This window comes from Xenopus laevis, chromosome 5S (genome assembly GCF_017654675.1).
Source record: "Xenopus laevis strain J_2021 chromosome 5S, Xenopus_laevis_v10.1, whole genome shotgun sequence".
NCBI lineage: Eukaryota > Metazoa > Chordata > Amphibia > Anura > Pipidae > Xenopus > Xenopus laevis.
In genome coordinates, this window is record NC_054380.1 from 125,186,849 (window position 1) to 125,207,544 (window position 20,696).

A 20,696-nucleotide genomic window follows, 5' to 3' on the forward strand; every position below is an offset into this window, starting at 1 on the left:
AAATCAAAATAATGGGCAGATAAATCCATCCAATGCAATTTTTCATTCTGGGATCCTTTATCTCTTTTCGTGTGTGTCTGTTTTAGGGTTAGGCCACACTGGGCGTTTTGGGGAGATTTGGTCACCTGGCGTCTAATCGCCTCGTCTTTGCAATCTCCCCAAATGCCTTCCCTGACTCTGCACCGGCTAAAATGAAAAAAAAAAAACGCTGGCGCTAATCACACGCGGTAATTCGTTTTCCAAAGACGCCCGAAGTTTCCTCTTGAGACAACTTCGGGCGACTTTGGAAAACGAATCGGCGCATGTGAAAAAAGGTGGCAACCCTAACTCCTTCTCTCTCTGACTATGAGTACCTGAACGAGGTGCCTACTGTGCATGCCTGATTGATTTCAGTTGGAGCAGTAGGTGACCATGTCCAGCAGGCACTTCTTTGAGGCCTTCATAGTTTGAGAGAGAGAAAGAGTGCATGAAAAGCAAAAAAGGCAAGTTTTTCCAGGGGCTGTATAGAGTAATTTTAGGTTATTTTAAAATAAAAGTCATACTTTTCCTGATGAGGGCAGATTTCTGGATATTTTGCCTTGTAATCACAGGTCTCTTATTATTTAGAATATAATGTCAGTAGTTCAGCCATTGGACTTACAAAAAAGAAAAGACAATTTGCGCTGGAATTTGATTTTGAATTCAACTACATTGGATTTCTTCCATGAGTTGTGCACATTCACCATGCAACCCAGACTCTCCTATAAAAATATCCCAGCCGTGCAAATGGGATTAATTTGTGCAAAGATGTTCATGTGTCCGTGCACTAATGTGCCCTGGCATCTTCAGCCGTGCGAGTTCTGCACTGCATCATGTTTAGGAAGGATGGTTTCAGATGCTCAGGTTACCAGTGAAGTTTATACTGAACGTTATTGAGCTCATTATCCAAAGCCGACATTAAATAATCAGGGGAGCTACTTTTTCTTACACCACCGCTAACAGACTGCCATGTTTCTCAATGGCATTGGTACCTCTGGTGGCTAAAATAAATGTTGTCCTGCTGCCTATGATGATCATTGCAGTTGTAAGCAATATAGCAACGTTCTCTTCTGTGTACATTGAAATATACAATGTTTTGTGATCACAGCAAGTTAATGCTGCTTCTGCCCAGAAAGGTCACATATAAATGGATGTAGTAATAATGAAACCTGTGATGCTGTAACTTATGCAAGTCCCTCCGTGTAGTATTGGGTTTTTATATGCCACTAAGGTTTGGGGTTCATTTTACTGGGCGGGGTGCATTCACCTTTGGATTGTATTTAGGGGAGTTTCATGGCAGGTGCTTTTATCTGTTCACCTTTGCATTAACTTTTGCAATTGGTTTTAATTTTTTTATCATTTGTGGTTTTTGAGTTATTTAGATTTTTATTCAGCAGCTCTCCAGTTTGCAATTTCAGCAATACGATTGCTAGGGTCCAAATTACCCTATCAACCATGCACTGATTACAATAAGAGACTGGAATATGAATTGGAGAGGGCCTGGTGCAACAGGGGAGAGAGTGGCAGAGGGTGGGCAGGAAAGGGAGGAGAGAGAGTGGCACAGGGGAATGAGGAGAGTTAGTGGTAGAGGGGAGGCAGGAGAGAGTGACAGAGGGGAGGGGAGGGGAGGGGAGAGTGGGGAGCAAACATGAACTAGGGTTAGGCAGAAGAGCCTTTAACAGGTAACTGCCCAGTGCCCTCACCATCCTTGCTCCCTAGGTAGGTGCCTCTTCTACCTACAAGAAATAACAATACATTTGTCGCCTTACAAAATATATATATTTTTAGATGGGGTCAGCGACCCCTGTTTGAAAGCTAAAGAAAGGAAGAAGTAAGCGGCAAAAAAGGTAAAAATATAAAAAATAAATAATGAAGACCAATTGAAAAGTTGCTTAGATCTGTCCATTCTATAACTATTACTAAAAGTTAACTGTAACACCAAAAAATGAAAATGTCTTAAAGGGCACCAATCACAGTCAAAATCAAACACATATTTACAATCTGATCAGTACAACATAAACATGTTTAATCAAACTACATATATAATTTTTTGAAAAAAACTACAGGTTTTAAAAAATCCCTTAACAGAGACTATAATATGCAAATTTCAGGAGCATGCTCAGATTGTAACACTGCTTTGAGTATTCTACCCAGAATGCCTTGTTTTAGTAAACTCCTCCACTAGAAGTATCAGGAGATTTCTCTATCTTGTCCCCTGCTGGTGATGTTATTATGCAAATGAAGGGCACACACTAACTTCCAGCAGGTGGCAGCACTACTCTCACACATAGGTTTGGCTGATTTGAAAATAGCTTAGAAGGTTTGATAAGCTGCAGTTGGCTGGGAAGATATAGGTAGGAGGAGCCAGTGAAATCCAAGATGGCTGCCTCAGTTAGTTTATATAAAGAAGCTGCTGTGTAGCCATGGGGCAGAAACGTAACTAGAGGGGGATGGGCCCTGGTGCGGGACGCGCAGCTGGGCCCCCCACCCCCCTCCGTACTCTATTTCCTGGCCAGATTCCAGTGACGCGCAAGCTGCCGGGGGGCACTGAGGGGGTGCGGGCCCTGGCCCAATTGCACCCACTGCACCCCCGGTAGTTATGCCACTGCCATGGGGCAGCCATTGGAAAAGGAGAAAAGGCACAGGATACACAGCAGATAACAGGTGAGCTCTGTAGTATACAATGGGATTCTTCAGAACGTATTTTTGATCTTTTGTGTATCCTGTGCCTGAACGGCTGCCCCCATGGGCATTTTATATAAACTTTAGCTATATTCTGAAGCAAATACATCATTTGTACCAGTGCAAGGCAACAATACATTATATTGTCATTCCATTAAAATACTTTCATTTTTTGGTGGTACTGTTGAAATGTGAACCACCCCTTTAAGGATCTCATGACCACAAATTATTTTTATTGTCTGTTGTTGCTCAGTAACCTATAGCTATTGAGTCTGGGCATTTTAATGGAATAGAATTGTAATTCCTATGAACATGTCATGTATGGTGCACTTCTCTGGATGGGTAAAGACCCAACAACAAAGAGTCCTTCGGAAATGCCATTGTGTAATCATTTTTCTTTTACATTTTCTGTTTTTCTAAAGCTCACGTGGAAAATGAAGAGCAGTACACTCAAGCACTGGAAAAATTCGGGAGCAACTGCGTCTGCAGGGATGACCCTGATTTGGGAACTGCTTTCCTCAAATTCTCAGTCTTCACCAAGGAGCTAACAGCACTTTTCAAAAACCTGGTAAGTAACAATGCCTTAAATGTGAATCTGTAGCCTTACGAGCATTCGCTTTTTTTTTTAGATGGGGGCAATTAGCCCCATTTGAAAGCTGGAATGACTCAAAAGAAAAAGGCAAATGAGCCTCTACATCATACTAAAGTCAACTCAAAGGTGAACAAATAATGTGTATATTTACGTATACAGAAGCAGAATGTGTGGCCCTTGGTTCTTTTGCTTGTGGTTACTTTTTCTGTATGGCTATATGCCTCTTAAGGTGGCCATACACTGAGAGATCCGCTCGTTTGGCGATGTCGCCAAACAAGCGGATCTCTCTCCGATATGCCCACAGGTGGGCAATATCGGGCTGATCCGATCGTGAGCCCTAGGGCCCAACGATCGGATCCTAGGGACGGGCGGTCGGATAGTGGGACTGCATCAACGAACAAAGGCGGCCGCAATCTGACGGGATTTTTAGTCCCATCCGATCGAGATGGCCAGATCTCGATCGGGGAAGCCCTTCGGGTGTCCCCCATACACGGGCCAATAAGCTGCCGACTCGGTCTGTCGCAGCTTTTATCGGCCCGTGTATGGCCACCTTTAATTACTGTTAAAGGAACAGCAACAACAGGAAATGAAAGTTTTAAAGTAATGAAAATATAATGTAGTGTTGTGCTGACTGGAAAGATTGTGTGTTTGCTTCAGAAACGCTACTATAGTTTATAGCGCAGGATACACAGTTGATAACAGATACTTACTATTATAGTTTATATAAACAAGCTGCTGTGTCGCCATAGGGGTAGTAATTCAAGCACAGGATACACAGTATATAACAGATAAGTACTATTATAGTTTATATAAACAAGCTGCTGTGTAGCCATGGGGGCAGCCATTCAAGCACAGGATACACAGTAGATAACGGATAAGTACTACTATAGTTTATATAAACCAGCTGCTGTGTAGCCATGGGGGCAGCCATTCAAGCACAGGATACACAGTAGATAACAGATAAGTACTACTATAGTTTATATAAACAAGCTGCTGTGTAGCCATGGGGGCAGCCATTTAAGCACAGGATACACAGTAGATAACAGATAAGTACTACTATAGTTTATATAAACAAGCTGCTGTGTAGCCATGGGGGCAGCCATTGAAAGCTGAAAAAGGAAGAAAGGCACAGGATGCACAGCAGATAACAGACAAGCTCTGTAGTATACAATGGGATTCTTCAGAACGTATCTGTTATCTACTGTGTATTCTGTGCTTTAATTGCTGCCCCCCATGGTTACACAGCAGCTTGTTTATACTTGTACTATAATTGTTTTTTTGAAGCAAACACACCAGTGCAGGACAACAGTACCCAGTATTGTCGTTCCTATGCAACACCTTAATTTTTTTTGGCATTAAGTTAATTTTTAATAAAGACTTTGCGATTTTAAAGTTACATATGTCTTGGTGTCTTTTTTTCATTCTATACAAACAATTTTTTTTTAAATTTTTTGGAAGTTACTGGTCCTTTAAGTAAATATTGCCATTTTACATCTTTTCACTTGAGATTTCATTTTAAGATGGTGTCTGTGCTGCTTAAGAAATCACCTGACCAGAAATACTACAGCTCTAACTGTAACAGGAAGAGGCGTGCAAGTAAAAGACACAACTCTGTCTGTTAATTGGCTCATGTGACCTAACATGTATGGTTTGTTTGTGTGCAACGTGAATTGTAGGATCCCATGGGGCGGCCCTTATTTTTTAAAATGGCAATTTTCTATTTATGATTACCCAATGGCAACTGGTTGTGACTCCATTCTAACTATTTACCCAAAGATGCCCTAATCCTTGGAGTTCCAGTTCACCAACAGGTATATGCTTTTACTTAGAGCAACTAAGCCTATCAGCTGCTTCCAATTCTGTTACAAATGAAAGGAACATTTTAAACCCACAGCAGAACGTATTCAAAATAACCTAGAATCTTAACTAGATTCTCCTCTTTTTGAGGGTTAAAACATGATCTATATTTTCATTAATGTATCTGTAGCACTCACATAGTAAGTAAGTAAATGTCTGTTGCAATAAGAAAGTAGGGTAATGGTAATAACTTTCATTTTATTGAGTTCATCATGAAATGAGGAATAGAAAGTAAAAGCACTGACTGAGATTTTACAGTTCAGCCACAGAATGACACTTCCCCTTTATGTTTGTGCCAAATGTATTTGTAGTCAGATCAGTTCTACACGCGGGGCAGCCTGGAACTGAAAGCCACTGTCTGATTTGGACAGAAGATAAGCAGAGCTAACAATATTTCTTGATTGAGGATTGTCACGCTCACATTCTTCACATTTGTTTCACAATTCCCAGAATCTCTAGCAAAGGAACCGTGTCTTTTATGTCAGACATGACGAGTGGGGCTCATTTACTAATACAGATATGAAATGCTTTAGTGCGGCAGTCCATTGCAATCAATCAGTTTATTTTTATTGTCCACCTCGCAGAATGTTAATCGAAAAGTTATTGCTGGTTGTTATTGATAACTGCTCTACTGTAATACTTATATAAATGGCACGAGTAACCTGGCATTCAAGGGACATGTAGTATAGAGAATGGGGTTTTGCCATTACCTTATACACCTCTAAAAATAGAAGGTATGTGCATGTAAATATTTACTTTTCTGAAATATTTTGGAAGATCCTGCATAGCACCAGCTGTTGTTCTTTGACACACATCCTACTGTCAGACAGTCAGGTCATTCCCACTGCTCATTTGTAACACATCTATGGACCAGGTGGATTTATGGAAAGCTAATATAGCCAAGCAATCCTGTAAGCCCGTGTTTAATTAGGCCATGTATTATGTATAATTGCCTATGCAATGAGTGAATTTTACCACTTAAATCACTGCACCTTATGTTTATCACTGGATGCTGCCAAAAGGGCAAGGTGCAATGGAGTATGCAGACAAAAGAGATGACTTTACTCCAGATGGATGCTGTTGCTAGGAGATCCATAGCTTGCAGGTAGATGCTGTTGCTAGGAAATCCAGAGCTTGTGGGCGGATGCTGCTGCTAGGAGAACCATAGCTTGCAGGTAGATGTTGTTGCTAGGAGAACCACAACTTGCAGGTAGATGTTGTTGCTAGGAGAACCACAACTTGCAGGAGGATGCTGTTGCTAGGAGAACCACAACTTGCAGGTGTATGCTGTTGCTAGGAGAGCCACAACTGGCAGGTGGATGCAGTTGCTAGGAGAACTTTAGCTTGCAGGTGGATGCTGTTGCTAGGAGAACCACAACTTGCAGGTGGATGCTGTTGCTAGGAGGTCTGTAGCTTGCAGGTGGATGCTGTTGCTAGTGGAACCACAGTTTGCATGCAGACACAGTTGCTATGAGAACAACTTGCAGACAGATGCTGTTGCTAGGAGAACTATAGCTTGCAGGCGGGTGCTGTTGCTAGGAGCTTGCAGGTAGATTATGATAGGCGTACAATAGCTTGCAGGTGGATGGTGTTGCTAGAAGTACAATAGCTTGCAGGTGGATGCTGTTGATAGAAGTAACAAAGCTTGTAGGTGGATGTTGTTGCTAGGAGAACCACAACTTGCAGGCGGATGTTGTTGCTAGGAGAATCCCAGTTTGCAGTTGGATGCTGTTGCTAGGAGAACCACGGTTTGCAGGTGGATGCTGTTACTAGGAGAACTATAGCTTACAGGTGGATTCTGTTGCTAGGAGAACCACAACTTGCAGGCGGATGCTGCTGCTAGGAGAACTTTAGCTTGCAGGTGGATGCTGTTGCTAGGAGAACTATAGCTTACAGGTGGATGCTGTTGCTAGGAGAACCACAACTTGCAGGCGGATGCTGCTGCTAGGAGAACTTTAGCTTGCAGGTGGATGCTGTTACTAGGAGAACTATAGCTTACAGGTGGATGCTGTTGCTAGGAGAACCACAACTTGCAGGCGGATGATGCTGCTAGGAGAACTTAAGCTTGCAGGTGGATGCTGTTGCTAGGAGAACCACAACTTGCAGGTGGATGCTGTTGCTAGGAGAACTATAGCTTGCAGGTGGATGCTGTTGCTAGGAGAACCACAACTTGCAGGTGGATGCTGTTGCTAGGAGAACTATAGCATACAGGTGGATGATGATGCTAGGCGCACAATAGCTTGCAGGTGGATTTTGGTGCTAGGAGTACCATAGTTTTCAGGTGGATGATGCCCATTGAGATCTTTTGTAGAACAGTCGGGAACGGATAATGAACCGAAAAAAACAAACTCATTGCATTGTTTTGACCTTTTCTAGAGAGGATTTCCAACTTTATTTTAAGCCAATAATTGCATCTATTGCAGGTTATCAGGTGTTGTTTCCTGTGTTTTGGTATTTTGGTCAGGTTCGCTGGTATGCCTCTTTTTGGTGGATACCAAGGTTGGTTCTCCCTACATCATGTGTAATATATAGGGTGCAAATATATCTATAGGGCTCCATATTTGGGGACTCCCTGCTTTTTCACAACCCCAGCTGGTTTCTGAGCTAATCCTAATGACTAATAATCATGGCAGAAGGACAATGAATAGCAGATTCCATAGTTCTTATTCATATGCTTAAGGGGAATGTGCTGATATGTTATATTAGTCTGAAATATGGCTTCTGTGTATACATAACAGATCGGCCATATGGAACAAGTGGGAAATTAGCTACGTTATTGCTTTTAATGCAGAATGTATATTCTTATGTTTAAAGGGAACAAGCATGTTAAAATACAGTTGATGCAGAGAACTGTGCATTTTTGTTGGTTCTTCAGAATTGCACCATTAAATTTATATCTTGGTGTTGTATCATTTTTTAATACAGATTCATAAACAAGACCAGCAGCAGTAGGGAGCACTCAGGTGGGTAGAGCCAAGCCCGCAGATAGACACGGATAGCATTTATGTCTGTGCATTAGCCAAGCTAATGATCTGCTGCAGCCAAGCAATGTTCCTAGGCACTAATTAGCTGCAGGCTTGTCTGTGTTTGGGCCTGGGCTGACAAGTGAATTAATGACAGTTAATGGGCATGAGCTGCTGGGGCATGATTAAGAATCTCCCACTGATTAGATTGCTCTGGTAGTATTTATTGTTCTTTTGTACTTTATAGTCATTGGGGGATTGTATTGGGAATTGGCAGTGAAGTTATGTATATATGTATATATTCATGATCACTGTCATATTCTCCTCCAATGGCTAAGAAACTAGATCAGTGGTTAAAGTAGAGTCCAACTGGTTTGAAGGAGGGATCACTTAGCGGTCCACATTGACACCAAGCTATCCTGAGATTTGACCGAGTAGATCGTTTAGGGAAAAGAGGCTGGTGAGATCTATTAGGGAGGTTTCAGGGAGAAGACAATTCTGACCATTGATGCACACAACCTACAGATACCAGGCCACACTTTTTTTCAAGGATATTGTAACACAATAGGTGGGCTTTGAGAGGTAATCAGGGAGGAAGTGGCTAGCCATTCAACCAGGCCAGAGATTTGGTAGCCCTAAAACATCCATGATGTCGTTAAAGGGGTTGTTCACCTTTGCATTAACTTTTAGTATGATGTAGTAAATGATATTATGACACCCTTTGGAAACGGTTTTCATTTTTTAATATTTGTGGTTTTTGTGGTTATTTAGCTTTTTTTTATTCAACAGCTCTCCAGTTTGCAGTTTCAGCAATCTGGTTGCTATGGTCCAGATTTCTAGGGATGCACTGAATCCACTATTTTGGATTCGGCCGAACACCTGAATCCTTGTGAAAGATTCGCCCAAATACCGAACCAAATCCTAATTTGCATATATGTAAAATATGTTTCCCCTTCCCACCCCTAATTTGCATATATATTTGCATATATATATATATATATATATATATATATATATATATATATATATATATATATATATATATATATATATATATATATATATAAAAGAATCCGACCTGGTGTACTCCACAATAAAATGGTTAAATGCCTTGGTGCTGGTAAAATTTACATAAAATTTACAAAAAAGACCGCACTCACATGACTTTGTATGAAAAAAAGCCACAAGGGCTGTGATTTTATTCCTCAACATTTTGGCTATCAAACTATAGCCGTCCTCAGGAGGTCACCTCTATAAATGCACATATTGTTGGTTGCTAAGCTTAGTTAATTGACATCAGAACATGTGGTGGGAATCAGAAGAAAGGAAGATGGGGAGCTACTGGGTCATCTTTTGAGGCACAGATCTTCCCTGCTAAAGGGCTGTGATTGCATTGGACTGGTACAGAAGCCCAAAACATATGCTGTAACTTGTCTAGACTAATTATTTCTTGAGCTTTATTTTACCTTTAAATAGGGCGCATATTTTCAGTTCCTCAAAATGGGACATTGCTGCCTCAGGGGAATTGGTGCTTTGATTTTTGCATGTGGAAAATATACAGTAATTCACCTTTCAATGTTTTAACAAATAAAAAGGGAAAATTAAAAATGAAAGCTAAGTGGCCATTTACTGTAAGTGCCACCAGCAGTAGAATCTGACCTGCCAGGTACGTGTATTGGGGTTTGTTAGGGGAAGTGACATCTTTTTTTTTTTTTTTAATAATAATTGGTAATAAATGTATCCACTCAGCTGGTGAACATCACATTTGTTTTTACCGCTTTTGACTGATGCAAAATGTATGGATTAACGGCATTCCAAATTATTTGTGCTAATTTCATTACTTGTTTCCATTTTGGCTTGTAACTTGCTTGTTCACAAATATTCTGTGTATTTTCTTTCCCCCAGGTGCAAAACATGAATAACATCATCACTTTTCCACTGGACAGCTTACTGAAGGGAGATCTTAAGGGGGTAAAAGGGGTATGTAAACCTCCGTTACTATCCTTTTATTTTTATATTGTGGAAATATATTCCATAGCTTAGAAATTTTGCATCATTCTTACCAGTCCCTTCCCCAGTGGAGTTTACAATCTTTATCACACACGCTATGGTCACAGAAGCTAGTTAAATGGGTAGTATACACCTATGTAAATCTTTTTTCAACATGAGCAAAATAAATAAATCTATTGCTAAAAATACATTTTGCCTATTCTTTTAAAATACATGCCAGTTTCATCATTTATTAGTATGTATTTTTTTTTTTTTTGCATTATAAAGTATTAACAAAGCATAATTTTCCTTCAACACTCCCAATCCTACCATTAATTTAATTAGTTAAACTAGAGATGCTGAGCTCTGTACAGGTGTGGGACCTGTTATCCAGAATGCTCATGGATAATCATTTTCCGGATAATGGATCTTTCCATAATTTGGATCTTCATACCTTAAGTCTACTAGAAAATGATGTAAACATTAAATAAACCCAATAGGCTGGTTTTGCTTCCAATAAGGATTAATTATATCTTAGTTTCTATCAAATACAAACTACTGTTTTATTGTTACAGAGAAAAAGGAAATTATTTTTAAAATTTGGAATATCTGGATAAAATGGAGTCTATGGGAACATCATTCAGAGCTTTCTGGACAACGGTTTTCCGGATAATGGATTCCATACCTGTATAAGCAACCCCCTCCGTTCACTGTTCATTGTGACTGTTCTGACTACTCGAAATCCACGCAGGGAGATTATTTTTGCTCTTGGAATCTAGCTATCAATTTTGTAAGAACCAAACATGCAGTAGCTTCAGATTGTTTAAAGGAACAGTAATGCCAAAAAATGAAAGTGTTTTAGTGGAATGTCAATGTAATGTACTATTGCCTGCACTAGTAAAACTGGTGTGTTTGCTTCAGAAACTCTACTATAGTTTATATAAACAAGCTGCTTTGTAGCCATGGGCAGAAAAAATTGTATTTAGTGGGAGCTCTTACCAGACGCTGGACTCAAACGTGCTGCACACCCAGCCGCCATCCCATGCGGTCAAGTAAATTCCAAGGAGAAGAAGAAAAAACAGCGGAGCACCGTAGGAGTCCAGTAAAAAGTATTAAAAAATGAAAATTTTATTTACTATACATATAAAAGCAGATTACAGCAGCATTGAACCGTGGCTGCCCGCTTAACGCGTTTCGTGGCGTCCTGCCACTTCATCAGAAGCCATGGGGGCAGCCATTTTCATTACTTGAAAACACTTTCATTTTCTGGTGTTATTGTTCCTTTAAAGAAATTATAAACAGTAGAAAAAAAATGTTCAGCACAAGCCCTATTCATTGAGTTATGTTGATCTAAAGGTATACTGCCCCTTTAAGGAAGTAATTTTGAAGTATATTTTAAATACATTTTTAGATTTTAGATCTTTTGTGCATGGCAAGTTTTTACATTTCTTTCATTCATTTTCTCAACAGGATTTGAAAAAGCCATTCGAAAAAGCCTGGAAAGATTATGAAACTAAAGTGTAAGTGATACAAATTCTAAATGTGTGTGTGTGTCTCTGCATGTGAACCAAAAAATCTGCAAGGAAGCAGTGCAAGTTTGGGAGTTTTACTTTGAAAGCAGCAAGTAATTTGCAGGTAAAACTTAGTCCCTTTGTAAAAATGTATAATTAAGCAATTGAATTCTTAATGAATCAGATGAAAATTGAGCGTAGGACTGGCCAGATATGGGATGACTTTGACGTAGTTGGCCAGCTTAAATATATTGCAATATATGGACAAACAATCCCTGTTTTGTTTAAAGGGTAAGGCATTTTTCAGTAGCAGTATGCACAAAATGTCTCTGTCTTAAATATATTGATAATGGGTTGAGTGCAGAGGACCTCTTGCATTTGTCTATAAGGAAGCAGTGCATGACATTGCACCATAAAATTGCCCCAAAGATTTGCATTAACTAATATTACAATAATGCCTAAAAGCAATATCTTAACAGTATGGACAAAACCTTCATAAAGCATAAAACTCATAATATATATCTGATATAGTGGACTCTGAAATAAATTATGTGTTTCTGTTCTCTGAAAATTATAGTTCAGCTGTAGGGCAGCAATTGCATCTTGATTTTAAAACACTTGTATAGTTGTTGCAGGCAAGGGGCACAATCTAAGCAGGGCTCCATAAATCAGTCCACTGTTGCTGTTGTACGGTGTTCCCCCAGGGATTTTTTGCAGTGTTCCTGGAGTGAATGGGTGGCCTATGAATGAAACAACTGCTCATCGCTGGTGTCTGACACCAACTGTCATCTGCTGGAATAGTTAGTAACCTGACACGCCAGAAGCCCAGCGGGTACATGACCCGATGGCCCTGAAAGTAGTTAACATTTTCCCTGTGATACATTTTTAATGCATGTTTGCCCAAAAGTCTATATCTGTCTGCTATCCAAATGCAGAAATTGAAATGGACCAGTGCAGAAGGTTATTTTACATATTCCATATGTCATACCTCCCAACTGTCCCTTTTTCGGAGGGACAGTCCCTCTTATGACAGCTCAACCCGCAGTCCCTCATTTGTACTGGAAAGTCCCTCTTTTCTCTGCACTGAACAGCCAGAAAAAGAAACAAAGTTTTTCACTTAATTGGCTTTTAGCAGAGAGCTCAGAACAGCTAACAGGTGCAAATAAGATACTTTGTAACAATTGTGAGACACAAAAACACAGTTTAGATAAGGAGAAATATTTTCAAACTTTTATAACCTGCCAAATTTTGTAAAACAAAAATGGTAATTAGGGGGTGTGGCCACAGAAAGGAGTGTGGTCAAAAAAATTGCTGCGCTACGTACGGGAAAAAAAATTTTGTCCCTCTTTTTACTTCCAAAATGTTGGGAGGTATGCATATGTTCTGGAACAAAAAATGTGACATTGATGCCTGATCATATGCATATCTTCCAATTTGTCGTTGTGCATATTCTGTGATATGGAAATAGACTGAAACAAAACTTTATCCTTTGCTGTCATTTATTTATATAATTTTCTTAATGCAGGACCAAAATTGAAAAGGAGAAGAAGGAGCATGCCAAGATGCATGGAATGATCCGCACTGAGATCAGTGGGGCTGAAATTGCTGAGGAAATGGAGAAAGAAAGACGTTTTTTTCAGCTCCAGATGTGTGAGGTAACAGCTCTTTACTTTTTGACAAGATGATCTTGTGTGCAGTATCATGGATACAAGATAAAGCAGTTGTGTTAGAATGATCAACCTTGTTTGCCTATGAAACTGCCCCTTCTTGAATTTATTTGCTTATGTTTAAATATGTTTATGGGATTGTCTTGTTCACTTAAAGGAACATTAGACATTTTGACTTGTTATTAGTAAATCTAAGCATCCATTCTGCCACCCGAGTTTGGCTATTGGGGCTGCAAGCAGCAAAGCAGTAGCCTCATATCTGGATATCTGGAATATCATCATAATTTTAGCGCCGACAAATTATGCCAAAGAAATTTCGTTTACACCTCTAGAAAATAGGCTGCAAGGACTGTCTATACATAGTTCCGTTGGGTTGTAGAAAGACCAAAAGTCCATCAAGTTCAACCCCTCCAAATGAAACCCAGCATCCATCCATACATACATATATACTCACACTGACCCCTCCATACACTCAGATAAACTATATATCTATATAATATCTATATTAATTGTAGATTTTAGTATCACAATAGCCTTTGATTTTATGTCTGTCCAAGAAATCATCGAAGCCATTCTTATAGTCATTAACTGAATCAGCATCACAACATCACCCGGCAGTGCATTCCACAACCTCACTGTCCTGACTGTGAAGAACCCCCTACGTTGCTTCAAATGAAAGTTCTTTTCTTCTAGTCTAAAGGGGAGGCCTCTGGTACGGTGATCCACTTTATGGGTAAAAAGGTCCCCTGCTATTTGTCTATAATGTCCTCTAATGTACTTGTAAAGTGTAATCATGTCCCCTCACAAGCGCCTTTTTTTACAGAGAACCCCAACCTTGACAGTCTACCCGCATAATTTACATTTTCTATCTATATAGATGCACAAAATCAAGGATTTTGTTTGCAATTCAGCTGAATCAAAGCAATTTTTGCATATGACTTTAAAGCAGTGGAAAACTGCAGGTAACATTCTTGGGGTGATGCAGGATTTTTAATTGATCAAAATAGATATAGAGCTGCTCCAAACTCACTCCTCGCGGGTTTTCCTCCTCCACTCGTTCCACTTCTGAACCGGGTGCTCAGCCACCAGCGCCGCCTCAGGCCATGTGGATCTACTGTTGGAATAAATTTTTCTTATTCATTTTATCCGGAGTGCCGCATATCTGTATTTACAATTTTTATTTTATCACCTAATCTTCCACAGAAGGAGTGTATCTCATTCTGCACCCTAACTGGCTTTTCAAATAAAAACTTGCATCACCTGTGAAAAAACATCTTTCACCTTAAGTTATATGAAGTTCTAACAGTTGTTTAGAATTGGGGCCCCTGTACTGAACACTGCCCTTCCCCCTTCCCAGCTGCATAAACCCTACTTCTGAAAGGAAACCCCTTACCTGTTCATCACAACCAAATGCAGAACTGTGCATCTAGGTTGTCCGTTGCCGTGTGTGTGTTCACTTACAACCTGAGGCTTCACTGCAGTGGTCCTCAAACGTTTTTTTTACTCATGAGCCACATTCAATTGAAAGGTGTCAAAGGAGGTGCCAAATAAGGGCTGTGGTTGGCTATTTGGTAGCCCCGATGTGAACTGGCAGCCTCCAGGAGACTCTGTTTGGCAGTGCACATGGTTTTTATGCAACCAAAACTTGCCTCCAAGCCAGGAATGCAAAAGCACCTGCTTTGAGTCCACTGGGAACAACATCCAAAGGGTTGGTGAGCAACATGATGCTCCAGAGCCAATGGTTGGGGATCACTACCTTAAATCTACTAAAAAATCATGTAACCGTTAAATAAACCAAATAAGCTGGTTTTGCTTCCAATAAGGGTTAATATTTTAGTTTGGAACAAGTACAAGGTACTGTTTTAATTATTTGGATTATTTGGATAAAATAGAGTCTATAGGAGGGAGATGATCAAATAAAATATGCAGGGCCGGGCCGTGCCGCACAGGCACCCAAGGCAAGCCGGCGGACGCGGCGCCGGCTTAGCCCAAGTGCGCATGCGCAAGGTGGCGCTCGTGTGCGCATGCGCAAGAAAAGCGGTAGTTTTTACTTCTTTTGCGCTTGCTAGCATGCGCGAATTGACGCGAATGTGCGCATGCGCAGGAGCGCAAGAAGACATAAAAACCACAAAGTGTCGGGCACCGGACTGGGGATAGGCGACAGAGGAGGTGCGTGCCTGGCGCCCCCCCAGCTTTGCGTCCTAGGCACATGCCTACTCTGCCTACCCCTAGTTGCGGCCCTGAAAATATGGTATATTGCAGGGCAAATCCAAGGCAGTAAACTTGGACTGCAACTTGTTTTATTGGGGAAGTAAATGTTCCACTACATGTTTCAGGCTTGGCCCTCAAGGGTGTGGTAATGTTCAGGTTTTCCAATGGCAACAGGGTATCGTTAAACTGAAGGGTTACATACGATAAAGTGTTAAAGACTGACACGTCATTTACATATGGTCATGTAGGCATGTATAGGCACATATGCATGCAAATGCGCTTATGACGCACCAGTACAAATTGTGTTTGCTGCGCACATGTCAATTAAAAAGAACAATATGATACATTTTAATGCATTCCACAATCCCAACATTGATCTGATAAAACACTAGAACATTGTGCACGCTGTAAAGAACAGTGTTTAAAATACAGCTAACTGAATACGCTTGGATGAACACTAATGGGTTTCGCTACATTTAATTTGCGTTGCCGGCATTAAAAATGCATCTGATATATGAGACTCTAACATGGCCTTGTGCTCTCTGCACTTGACATTGCCCTTAGGCTAGAGGTGGTACAAAGCTGCTCAGAGCAGGCTATGAATTATGTATAAGTGTTGACTTAGTGCTGTCACTGCTGTGACATAATATATTGTGTCTATTACACCAGTTCTGCTCAGTGTCCGACAGCCTGGCAAACTGAACTCACTGAAAATCAAACAGAATTGTTAGAGTACTCTACAACCCCTTCATTTGCAGCATTTCTATTACAGGTAAGGGATCTGTTATCCAGAATGCTTGAGACCTGGAATTTTCTGGATAGGTTTTTTTTCTGTAATTAGGATCTTCATACCTAAAGCCTTCTAAAAAAATTATTTAAACATGAAATAAACTTGATAGGATTATTTTGCCACCAATATGGATTTATGCATCTTTCTAGCCGTCAAGTACAAGGTACTGTTTTATTATTGAAAAGAAAAAGGAAATACAGGTGTGGGTTCAGTTATCTGGAAACCCATTATCCAAACAGCTCCGCATTACAGGAAGGCCATCTCTCATAGGGGCAAATTCACTAAGATTCGTAGTTGCGCCAGCGTCCGCTTCGCCACACTTCACCAGCCGTATTTTCGCCAGCGCTACGCAAATTCACTAAAATCCAAAGTTGCGCTCAGGGGAAGTGTAAGGTTGCGAAGTTGCGCTAGCGTTAATTTGCCAAGCAAAGCGAAGTTAAGCTGCCAATGTTTAATTTGCATACGGCGCCAAATTCAAGTTACAATGGAGGAATACGTATCAGCACTACACAAGCCTGGGAAACCTTCAAAACAGCAAATACAATTTTTATTTTGCCCTACACATGTGCCCACTGTACAGTTAAGTTGCCATGAGTTAGGAAATGTAGGGGGGGGAAGGATGGTAGCCCCAAAAAATGTTTCGATCTTTTTCAGCCTATCACCCATAAAAAAAGAAAAAACTCCAGCGTTTTTTGGGACTTTTTTTGAAGCAATCCCTATCTACTCTTCGCCTGGTCTGAGGTGGCTAAGGAAGTCTGGCCTTAAAGGAAGCGTTCAGAAAAATGCGCGCGTCAGTGAATTTGCGTAGTTACGTCCGTTGCGCAGATTCGCCAGGCGTAAGGGTGTGAAGTAACACTAGCAAATTTACGCCAGTGTCCGTTAGTGAATCGGCGATTTAACGAAAATGCGATACACTAGCGAATTAATGCTAGCGTTAGGCGCTTCGTCCTTTAGTGAATTTGCCCCATAGACTCCATTTCGATCAAATAATTCAAATCTTTAAAAATGATTTCCTTTTTTCTCTGTAGTAATAAAACAGCTCATTGTACATGATCCAGCTAAAATATAAATAAAATAGTCCAAAACCATCCTATTGTGTTTATTTAATGTTTACATGATTTTCTAGTAGACTTAAGGTATGGATATACTGTATTCTGAGGTTTCTGCATAACAATTTCTTACTTCAGATATATATAACAAATACAAATCATCCAGGCTAACCAAAATAGAGACGCTGTTCCCGAAATACAGGTATTTATAAATCAGTGGCCAATAGAGTTGGCAGTCTGAGACACAAACAAGTAGTCAGTAATATTGTTCGCTATCAGTAGCAACATCTGTTGCACAGAAATATTTATCATTGTTTCTCTCTGCGTCTATATGTAATGTGCTAATGTGAGCAACAGAAAATTGTACAGGTATGGGATGTATTATCCCATTATCTTTTTCGTAATTTGGGATCTCCGTACCTTAAAGAGATATTGACATCAGAAAATAACCTTTTTTATTATCTATCATAACATTGTCTTTGAATGCTATTTATAATTTTGACATAAAAGTATTTGCCTGATGCTTTTACATTACCTTCCTTACTACCCTGTTCCTCTATGAGGGGGCTGCCATATTTGTGCAGCAGTAATCCGTTAGCATTAGAAACTCTAACTGATAGTTGTAGAAGGGACAGTCAGGTTTAGGAACTTCAAGCGACAATTACTTACAAAAGCAGAACTATCAGTGAAAAATGATCAACATGACTTATAGGTGATTTAGGGGCAGACTTATCAAAGGTCTAAGTGAATTTTCAAATTAAAAAACTTCGAATTTCTAAGTATTTTTTGGGTACTTCGACCATCGAATAGGCCAAATTCGACTTCGACTTTGATTTGAAAATACTTCGAATATTCGACCATTCAAAAATCGTCTCTTTAAAAAACGTTAACACTTCGCCACTTTAAACCTGCCGAATTGCTATGTTAGCCTATGGGGACCTCCTAGAACCCAGAGGCAAAATATGGCTACGTTTTAAAAAGTCTACTTTTTTTTTTGAAAGTCGTTCGATTTGAACGATTTCTACGATCGATTAAACGATTATACTTGACCGAAAACGGCCAAAAAATTCGAAGTTCGAAGTTTTTTAGCTTCGAAATTCGACCCTTGATAAATCTGCCTCTTAATGTAGATTGATATTTTGAAAAGAAAAATTTTAATGTCACTAAAATAATTTAAATATTAATTAAATCCAATAGGATTGTTTTGCTCAAGTACAAGGTTCTATTTTATTATCACAGAAAAAAAGGAAATACTTTGGAATATTTCAAATGATTTGCTTACAATAGAGTTCATGGGAGATGGCCATATTGTAATTGCTTTAAGGATAATGGGTTTCCGAATATTAGATCCCATACCTATATATTGAGGCTGTCCCAATAAAGGGGATTCTTTATGTTCTCTTGGATAGAAGGGTAGGATGAAAGTAAAACTGTCCTACCAACATGCATTTCTCCTAATATATTATTTAATAGAGCCAGTAGAGCAGGGAATGTAGACAATAACACATATACTGCTTTGTGTAGCACTTGCAAATAAGTGTAAAACCTCTGAGGATGGAAACCACTGCAAATTTGTTAATATATATTGGGAATTTGCTGAGAATAACATGTTCTATTCGTTATACTCAAAGCAACTTTTGGGTTGACATTCCTCTTTATTTCCCTCAATGTCTGTCTTAGGCTTATGGAAAGCTGTCGTTGGACCTCTCGAGAACCAGGGTGATCCGTCTCTGATGGAAGACACTTTCCTGTTCATTTGAATATTATTTTTAGATTTGTTTTTCTTAGACGACGCTCCGTTGACTGACGAGTGTTAAAGGAAAACTATACCCCCAAAATGAATACTTAAGCAACAGATAGTTTATATCAAATTGAATGACATATTAAAGAATCTTACCAAACTGGAATATATATTTACATAAATATTGCCCTTTTACATCTCTTGCCTTGAACCACCATTTCATGACTCTATCTGTGCTGCCTCAGAGATCACCTGACCAGAAATACTACAACACTAAGGGGCAGATTTACAAAGCTCGAGTGAAGGATTCGAATTGAAAAAACTTCGAATTTCGAAGTGTTTTTTGGGCTACTTCGACCATCGAATGGGCTACTTCGACCTTCGACTACTACTTCGACTTCGAATCGAACGATTCGAACTAAAAATCGTTCGACTATTCGACCATTCGATAGTCGAAGTACTGTCTCTTTAAGAAAAACTTCGACCCCCTACTTCGGCAGCTAAAAGCTACCGAAGTCAATGTTAGCCTATGGGGAAGGTCCCCATAGGCTTGCCTGTGATTTTTTGATCGAAGGATATTCCTTCGATCGTTGTATTAAAATCCTTCGAATCGTTCGATTCGAAGGATTTAATCGTTCGATCGAACGAATAATCCTTCGATCGTTCGATCGCAGGATTTGCGCTAAATCGTTCGACTTCGATATTCGAAGTCGAACGATTTTAGTTCCTGGTCGAATATCGAGGGTTAATTAACCCTCGATATTCGACCCTTCTTAAATCTGCCCCTAACTGTAACAGGAAGAAGTGTGGAAGCAAAAGACACAACTCTGTCTGTTAATTGGCTCATGTGACCTTACATGTGGTTTGTATGTGTGCACAGTGAATCGTACGATCTCAGGGGGCGGCCCTTATTTTTTAAAATGGCAATTTTGTATTTATGATTACCCAATGACACATATTACTAAAAAAGTATATTATTATGATAATGGTTCATTTACATGAAGCAGGCAGGGGTGCTTCGCCAATGAGGCAAGTTGAGGCTGTCGCCTCAGGCAGCAGCGCCCCACTAGGTACCAGGGGCAGCAAAAATGCTGCTCCTGGTACTTTAAGAGCGAATTTCCAGGGGAGGGGGGGTAGCAGCAGCTGCTGCTGCCTCAGGCAGCGGAGGGGCCAGGATCGCCCCTGAAAGCAGGGTTTTACATGTGAGCTGTTTTACTCAGTATCTTTTAATAGAGACCTACATTGTTTGGGGGGTATAGTTTTCCTTTAAGTAAAATCCTGGCAGCAACCTTAATATCGAGTGTTTCGCACACGCCAGGCTAAAAATAAAATGACTTCCTCACGGCTTTTCCCATGTTGCCAAGTTTAATTTTCTCTGTCTTTTACAGTACCTGCTGAAAGTGAATGAAATAAAGATTAAAAAAGGAGTGGATCTGCTGCAAAACCTGATTAAGTACTTCCATGCGCAGTGCAAGTAAGTTTGAAATTGTATTTATTTATTTCTAAATCTTTCTGATTTTTCAATAAAATTGATTAGAAAACTCCTTGATGACTTCTATTAAAGTGGACCTGTCACCCAGACACAAAAATCTGTATAATAAAAGTCCTTTTCAAATTAAACATGAA

General features: G+C 39.9%; 1 protein-coding gene across 2 annotated transcripts in view; it reads left to right on the plus strand.

The window, feature by feature from the left end:
* The window catches only part of asap2.S (ArfGAP with SH3 domain, ankyrin repeat and PH domain 2 S homeolog), a 144,143-nt gene that overhangs the window by 62,140 nt on the left and 61,307 nt on the right, over positions 1-20,696 (plus strand). For both annotated transcript variants that reach the window (XM_018265926.2, XM_018265927.2), the window contains exons 3-7: positions 3,123-3,268; positions 10,018-10,092; positions 11,572-11,621; positions 13,138-13,267; positions 20,459-20,544. In XM_018265926.2, coding sequence (XP_018121415.1) covers positions 3,123-3,268; positions 10,018-10,092; positions 11,572-11,621; positions 13,138-13,267; positions 20,459-20,544 — 487 coding nt within the window. The remainder of the gene's footprint in view (positions 1-3,122; positions 3,269-10,017; positions 10,093-11,571; positions 11,622-13,137; positions 13,268-20,458; positions 20,545-20,696) is intronic.